This window comes from Xylocopa sonorina, chromosome 1 (assembly GCF_050948175.1).
Source record: "Xylocopa sonorina isolate GNS202 chromosome 1, iyXylSono1_principal, whole genome shotgun sequence".
In the NCBI taxonomy this organism is placed as follows: Eukaryota; Metazoa; Arthropoda; class Insecta; order Hymenoptera; family Apidae; genus Xylocopa; species Xylocopa sonorina.
In genome coordinates, this window is record NC_135193.1 from 19,701,638 (window position 1) to 19,709,376 (window position 7,739).

The 7,739-nt window shown below is 30.8% G+C and overlaps 2 protein-coding genes and 1 long non-coding RNA gene across 4 annotated transcripts; 1 reads left to right on the plus strand and 2 right to left on the minus strand.

Annotated features, from left to right (window-relative positions):
• Positions 1–790: 790 nt before the first annotated feature.
• LOC143433018 (serine/threonine-protein kinase 16) lies at positions 791–2,512 on the minus strand. Of its 2 annotated transcripts, none has more exons than XM_076910103.1 (6): positions 2,330–2,512; positions 1,830–2,064; positions 1,514–1,718; positions 1,296–1,450; positions 1,088–1,222; positions 791–1,025 (listed from the first exon to the last, which is right to left on the minus strand). In XM_076910103.1, exons 1-6 carry the CDS (start codon positions 2,437–2,439, stop codon positions 909–911), a joined length of 957 nt encoding a protein of 318 aa, XP_076766218.1. In that variant the 5' UTR covers positions 2,440–2,512; the 3' UTR covers positions 791–908. The 2 variants fall into 2 exon arrangements, with proteins under 2 accessions (XP_076766218.1, XP_076766207.1); XM_076910092.1 differs by having other exon boundaries at positions 2,374–2,507.
• A 277-nt stretch (positions 2,513–2,789) lies between these two features.
• On the plus strand, positions 2,790–3,240 carry LOC143427748 (uncharacterized). Its single transcript, XR_013102351.1, has 2 exons — positions 2,790–2,876; positions 3,032–3,240. It is a non-coding gene; the product is annotated as an uncharacterized LOC143427748 (long non-coding RNA).
• A 578-nt stretch (positions 3,241–3,818) lies between these two features.
• Positions 3,819–7,251, minus strand: Hmt-1 (ABC transporter ATP-binding protein/permease Hmt-1). The gene is made up of 10 exons (XM_076903740.1): positions 6,909–7,251; positions 6,649–6,848; positions 6,346–6,511; positions 6,062–6,270; positions 5,840–5,986; positions 5,537–5,760; positions 5,166–5,446; positions 4,982–5,082; positions 4,391–4,892; positions 3,819–4,321 (listed from the first exon to the last, which is right to left on the minus strand). Exons 1-10 carry the CDS (start codon positions 7,227–7,229, stop codon positions 3,932–3,934), a joined length of 2,541 nt encoding a protein of 846 aa, XP_076759855.1. The 5' UTR covers positions 7,230–7,251; the 3' UTR covers positions 3,819–3,931.
• Between the last annotated feature and the right edge of the window lie 488 nt (positions 7,252–7,739).

The window sequence follows — 7,739 nt, forward strand, 5'->3', positions numbered from 1 at the left end:
CATAAATACGTTAAAATATTATCTAACCCCTCTGACATACTTATGACGTGTGGACATACGTCATGTCGTACGATTATTGTAACGCATACAAATCTACCATTAATTAAAATATATGAATTTTAACGCGCATCTAAGCGATTTTTATTAATTAAAAGAAGCTATTAATGCGCACTTAAGATAGTATGTCAATTTAAAAATGAATTTCTGACAATTTTATAATATTAGTAATATTTATTTAGAGATATCAAAACATTTTTCTTTAATATCAATAATAATTAATGTGAAAATACACGAATTTCTGCATTATATAAAAATATATTATTATATAAAAGATTCGCATATATTACATGGTGCATTATTGTTTCATAGCAAGTAGTTAATTTGTATATGAATTTAAATAATGCATCTCCTTTAGCAATGTTACAAAAAGTTTTACTTTACACATATGTATTAAATCACGTGTATTTAAGTCAATCTATGTAAAAGAATTAATTATGCTCAAAGCACTATTTTATAAACTATTTTGAATGTTAAATGTTTATATCACATTTATGATTCCTATATATGTATTATATAAATGCGTGGTAAGCTTAAAATGTTATTTTAAAAACAATTAATATTTACAAAATCAGTGTAGAAATTTATCTAAAGTATGTCTTCCAGGAAAATATGTATTTTCTACAAACTTCTTATTTCAAAGAAGATGAAATACATATTTCAAAATGCATTTAAATAATTTCCAGTGTTTTATTCTAAAAGATTTTCATTTCACGTTATTCGCGTTATGGTACCACCTTTTTTATCTCCTTGCGAGGCAATTAAAATTTCACTTTGATATATGTGATACAGATATAAAAAATTGTCTGTACATAAATTTTCGAATAAATATTAAAATTTTTTTTACATAATTATACTCTGTTTTCTAATTTAGTGATAACATCCTGTACACTTTCTATAACACTATATATATAAGGACGTTCCATGGGATTTACTTTTAACATCGATAAAATCAAATTTTGCATGTCCTGTAAAATTAAAAACAATTAAAGATTAAAAGTTTCCAAACTTCAAGTAAACACATTTATACCTCTGTATATGGTGCATCTTCTGGAAACGTAATATTCGCACTCATTACAGCTAAAGCAACACTGTCTCCTCTTTCATACACAGTATCAAAAGGCGACTTAAAGTAACACAGTGCATAAAGAATACACCCTAAAGACTAAAGGAATATATGGTTTTAATGAGTACAGTAATAATGTATAATTGGAAATAAAAACTTACATTCACCTTACCCAAATATCAGTTCGTTCATCTACCATACAATAGCTTTCAACATTAAACAGTTCTGGTGCTTTATACGGCATTGAGCATCTCTCCGCTGCTAAATCTTGTAAAGTTTGTGCTGCTTGTGAGCCACATACTTTAACTCTAGCTGGTGCTACGGAGCCTACCAGAATAAATCTTGAATTAATGATGCTATCTTTAACATTAAAACAAAATAATGCTATACCTAAATCCATTATAATCGGTGTACTTCCATCACCAAGAACTATATTTGCAGTTTTTAGGTCTCTGTGAGCAAGAGGCTCTGGTTTTGCTTCATGAAATGCTTTTACACCTTCGCATATTTGTAAAAAAATATTTAGGATATCTAATGCACTCATGTAGTCTTTATTTCTAGCACGTATCTCCAATTCATTTGCAAGCGTGCCCCTCTGGAAGAAAAGAAAATATTAATACTTTCCTTGGTTTATCGAAATTTGTAAATATGCTATTTATTCTGCATCTGTAAATGTATTATTGTATAATAAAATATAATGACTCACATGATAGTAGGGTAAAACAATTAATACTTCACTGGTAGTATTCACAATAGGATCTGCTGTTCCTTTATACGTGGAATCAATACATTCTATTACATTTGGATGTTTAACAAGATTATGGTATTCTATTTCTTTCGCTGCCAGTCTCTGGTCCTCCAGTCCATGACAAACAATTTTTTTGATGGCATACTTCTTATGCGTCGTTGCATCCTCCACTAAAAGTACGGTGCTAAAACCACTGAAATCATCATAAATGAAATTAATTGAAAATTAATTATGAGTGTAGCTCATATTTTATTAATTGACTTTCTGCAAAACACAAATGTATAAAATAAAGATTATGCTATTATATTAGAGGTTATGCAAATATTGTAAGGAAATTTATCAATCAATTAATAAAATGAAAAGGATTCGCAAAAATAAACGGTACGTATCCGTGAAAACGAACGTAATCAGAAATATCATGATAATCTACGAAAGATAGTTTTATTGTTAAAACTTGCCCTTCTCCAAGATGTTCACGAACAGTATAATTTCTTGAATTTACTGTGATCGTTTCCTTGGAGCATATACAGCCCATTTTTAAAATTAAACTCAAACCAAGGCTGTTCATTCTGAATTGTGCATAATAACGGGGAATAAACAAACGCTCGATCTATTTATTTATCAGAGTGCAAACATCCCGACGCACGATTACATATGCTTGTATTTATACAGCCACATTACCTTTGCGATTCGCGAGCGTGATGCGATCGGTTTAAACCAGATAAGCTGGACAATCGCGCATCAGCTGTTTACGACTAAATTTGGAAGACACACCTTTTTTTTTAAATTGCTCTTTTTCTCGAGTCGAACAAAATTTGCAAATTAACATTTGTTACAAAATTTCCAGAACCTCCCTCTCTCTTAGACAGCCTTTTTAATTACTTCTGAAAGGGTCGAAACTGTGGTCATCCATTTGTCCTACAAAAAGTGGAGAATCCCAAAATGAGAAAATTGTGACAGTAATTATGCAATATGGTTAGAGAAGAAACGAAAGTAGCTTTCAAAGTAACTATTTGTTTTTTAATGATTGAATTTTTCGTATCTTGATTAGAATTGTATTTGTATTTGTTGGATAACCAGCGTGAAAAAATTATCGTACACGCAACACAGAGATTAACGTCAAGAGTTGTGTTTTTATTTACAAATTTTCGGTACTATAGGTAGTATATGCTCTCCTATGGATATTTTTTACAAGCTACTATTTTTGGGGTACAAATGAGGTAACTGTAACAGCCCCGATTGACGAGTCTGGTTGGGTGCCAGATGGAGCGTTCGCGAGTCGTCTTGATCAAGCTCCTGCACTGGAGGAAGAACCAGTTTAATTCCATTAACTTGATATAGAGAACAGTTACGATTATAAATTCCACTATATTATTCACTTTCGATCGAATAAAATAATATAATATAACTTTGAACAGTTGCTTAAAAATTTTTTATTTAATACTTGATTGAATGATGTATGTACTTACAACTCGAGTTTAATAACTAAGTTGAGTTACAATTCTAAAACAATAGGAGATAGAAAAATGTTTATGTTCCCATTTTAAGACAATTTTTTTCCATTTCCTATTGTTTCTAAGCTGCCCAGTTCAGTTATTAGACTGATTTTGTAGCGGGTGATTTCTGTAGTAATTTCAAGCTACTTTTCCCTTTGCGAAAATATTACTCATGGAAAACATGATAGAGTATACAGGTCATAGCGCTTTGTGCGCTCTATCATTAATATAGTCGAAATGAAAATTTTCGCACAAAGAATTGCTTGAGATTGCCCTGGAAATCACCTTTTTGAATTTTCAAAGAAAGAACTTTCAAGTCATAAGACTATTGCAAAAATAATTCATTTACAATTATTATTAGATTATATTAGCAGCCACACTTATATTACCATGCTTTAATTGTAATAAATTTCCTATAGGTCTATAAAATTAGATGTCATTCACATTCTCATGTGAATTTTTAATAATCTACTCGTGCGAAAGTAATTTAACACAAGTAAATTTTTTTCATGAACAGGTACATATTCTCTTTTTAAGTTAATTAACAAACAAGATCATATATAATTAAGACTTTGTTTCTTCATTCACTTCAGCATCACCATTTGGAGCTTTGGAAGGCTCTTGATCATTTTGTAATTGTGCTTGCCACATAGAATGATATACTCCGTTATAAGAGATCAGTTCCTCGTGTTTCCCTCTTTCTACGATTTCTCCATCTTTTAAAACAAGGATCTCATCGGCATGTATTACCGTAGATAATCTGTGTGCTATTATGATAGTCGTTCGGTTAGCACATACTCTCCCTAATGCTGCTTGAATGTTACGTTCTGACTGTGTATCCAGTGCACTCGTTGCTTCATCCAAAAGTACTATTGCCGGTTCTTTTAGTATAGTTCGGGCGATAGCAACGCGCTGCTTCTCTCCTCCGCTTAAACGGAGACCTCTTTCGCCAACCTGTACATGTACAAGAATTTACGAAAATAAAATTTTTATCATTAATTGATTTTATCATTAAGCACGCACCTGTGTTTCATAACCATTTGGAAATGAAAGAATTCGTTCGTGAATATCTGCATTTTTTGCTGCCGATATTACGTCCGCATCTACAGCCTCAACGCGGCCATACTGAATGTTATACTTTATAGTGTTATTAAACAATACTGTATCTTGAGGTACAACTCCTATCGCTCGTCTCAAAGACTCCTGAGTGACAGTCTTAATGTTCTTGCCATCGATTAAAATCTCGCCTTGTTCCGCATCGTAAAATCTGAATAATAGTCGGACAATAGTAGACTTCCCAGCTCCGGACGGTCCAACCAGTGCAACAGTTTTTCCTGCTTGTACGATAAAGCTGATATTTTTTAATATAATTCTATCAGGATTGTAGCTAAACGTCACGTTCGAGAATTCCACTTGACCGCGTTTTACTATCAATGGACCAGCACCAGGAGCGTCAATTACTTCTTGCTCTTCTCTCAAAAGATCAAACATATTTTCCATATCAACGAAATTCTTTTGTATTGCACTATAAGATATAATGTAAAAAAAAGAAACAATTATTTGAAGTTGATATGTCTTGAAATTTAATATAATAGTATAAGAATCAATATTCACCGATAATATGTACCGAACCAATTTAAAGGTACATAAAGCTGTATGATATAACTAGCAAATAAAACATAGTCACCAATAGTTAAACCTTGTTTGTTTACAACCTACAATCAATAATTAATGATTGAATGAGTTTTATAATACCTGCTTAAATTTGAAACGATTAAAAGAACTATCTTTTACCTACCATATGTAAGCAAAGTAAGGATCCAGCTAATAAACCACTGCAAACAATTATATTTTGTAAAGTGTTTAAAATATTTAACGTTATCATGGATTTCCATTCTTCCACTTGAAAGTGTATTATTGCTTTTCTAAAGCTATCCACTTCGTATGATTCTGCTCCGTAATATTTGACTGTTTCGAAATTAAGTAAACTGTCGACGCTCCGTGCTTTTTGAGCGTTATCTGCTAAATTCATCCGTCTTTGGAACTTCGTTCGCCATTCAGTAACCGAAATAGTAGCAGCTAATGCACATAAAATATGAGATTTTGATAACAATTAAAAAATTTTTATATCGAACGCAGAACAATTGAAAATATATATAACATACTTACCTATGTAAAGGACCATAGTCAAAAATACAATTAAGCCAAACCATTTATTAAAAGCCGAAATAAAGAATATAACAGCTATCAAGATATCAACAATTGTTGGGACAATTGAAAAGAGAATGTAATTAAGCAAATTGTTTATAGAATCTGTTCCACGATCCATAACTTTCAAAACTTCTCCAGTCTTTCTTGCGAGATGCCAACGTAAACTTAAGCTATGTAAATGTCTAAACAAAACATACAGACATATATGAAGTTTTAATATAAACAAATTTCATAAAAGTAAAAAAGAAAAACAATAATTACCTAAATAATTCTATTTCTATCTCTCGAGTTGTATACTGTTGTATACGAATCCATAGAAATGATCTAAGGTTATTTAACAATCCCATGCCACCAGTACCACCACCTTGTAAGAATTTGAAAGCCACATATATCAATACAAGGTCCCATCTGTTGTGAAAATGAAGTATTTCGTGGATTACAACATTTACATCTTTTGTATGTTCTAATAAAAGTTTCATTTACCTGAATTGTCCAACAGTTTCTGTAACACTGTTTACAATCATTTTATTATAAATTGGGACATATAAATTTATTAAACGTCCTAATATAAGTAAACCGAAGCAAAAAATAACCCGGAGTTGAAGTATAAAAGTTTTCGGCCATAAAAATGGTGCCAAGATCCTAATTTTATACCATGCATTCTTCCAAGTAGAGCTATTATCATCGGGTCTCTAAATAACAAAACCGACAAAGTTATAGTACAGTGAAACAAAATTAAATATTAAGATAATACTTTATCGACTTACACCTTGATAATATCGTGATTGCATAGTTGAATCACTAGGTAGAGTACCATATACAGGCGTTGCATTATCGCTAGTTATACCTGGAGCTTTTAGTCCTAGAGCAAAGATAATAAGGTTGCTGACATAACGCAGAACAAACAATGCCATCTCAATCTGGTCTGTTAAACTGTAAATAGCACATACATACATAAAAAAAACATCCCATTATATAGTAGCAGACAGATACAGAATCTCAAATAATGATGCGAATATAAAAACAGTATATCTATATATACATATAAATTGTATTGATTTAAAACTCACGTATTTAAATGAAACCACCATTCAAGTTTTCCAATGTTAACAAATACAAGATTTTCCGCAACAAATCCTAAAGTCCAAAAACCTAATAATACAACTCCATGTCCACGTGGTGGTACACTTGGTAACAATTTGTGTCTTTCCACTCTTAATATATATATAGAATATGGATAAACGATCACTGTTAATACTGTCGTAAGTATCTAAAATTATTTAAGTAATTTAAGCTCTAGAATTAAATATGTATTATGCAAGATCTTTACCATGTAACCATATATCTTCTTATCGTCCAAAATAGTTCCTTGCAGAATTATTCTCACTATACTAAGTATAGGAACGAAATAAAGGACACATTTTTGTACAATATATAGCCTGCTTTTAGGCAACAAAGCTGCAGTAGTCTCTGTGCCATACTTTCGATACATCCATAGTTGAATTGTACCAAAAATTAATAAATACGCTGCAATAAAAGCGACGCTGATAGTGTCCATGAAACACTTGGACATTCCATGTTCCACCCAAATGTCGGTGAAAGTTATATTCGGTGGACAGTAAGTCATTGTTGCATTCATCTCTGATTTCATTAAATTTTAATTTTTCCACACCATCAGATTGTAAAAACAGATAGGATATAGATATAGATATAGATCTTCAATCCAGTTACAATTAAAACATCTGAAAATATTATACTTACAATTGATATTACACACGATTTATTTTTATGTATCTAATACCTTAAATAATACAGTGTTATATTACTTATACCTATATAAATCTAACAGTCGATCAGAAATACATATCTTATGATATCAGCATGTTATCATAAGTTATATAAGCTTTAAGCATTGCATTATTTATTTAAAGATTATAGATATTACTATGCATGTTTGAAACATACAAGTATAGAAGTTACAATTATATAGTTATATGATAAGTGACTTTTACTAATTTTAATCAAGCATACTTTCTACATACTTTTTACATACTTTCACTAATTAACATAAACAAATATCGAAATATATATTAAGTGAAAAATTATGTGGTACAATAACCGTTGTAAGTATAAAATAAATTATGAAATAAGATTTATAAGT

What these genes read in the sequence shown, in the direction of transcription:
- LOC143433018 (XM_076910103.1), bottom strand. Translation starts at nt 2,439, where the DNA reads ATGAACAGCCTTGGTTTGAGTTTAATTTTAAAAATGGGCTGTATATGC. An exon ending in TTGTTTTACCCTACTATCAT is followed by an intron (nt 1,719 to 1,829) that starts GTGAGTCATTAT and finishes CTTTTCTTCCAG; the next exon opens with AGGGGCACGCTTGCAAATGA. An exon ending in AAGATGCACCATATACAGAG is followed by an intron (nt 1,026 to 1,087) that starts GTATAAATGTGT and finishes TTAATTTTACAG; the next exon opens with GACATGCAAAATTTGATTTT.
- Hmt-1 (XM_076903740.1), bottom strand. Translation starts at nt 7,229, where the DNA reads ATGAAATCAGAGATGAATGCAACAATGACTTACTGTCCACCGAATATA. An exon ending in GACTATGGTCCTTTACATAG is followed by an intron (nt 5,447 to 5,536) that starts GTAAGTATGTTA and finishes TATGTGCATTAG; the next exon opens with CTGCTACTATTTCGGTTACT. An exon ending in CCTTACTTTGCTTACATATG is followed by an intron (nt 5,083 to 5,165) that starts GTAGGTAAAAGA and finishes TATTGATTGTAG; the next exon opens with GTTGTAAACAAACAAGGTTT.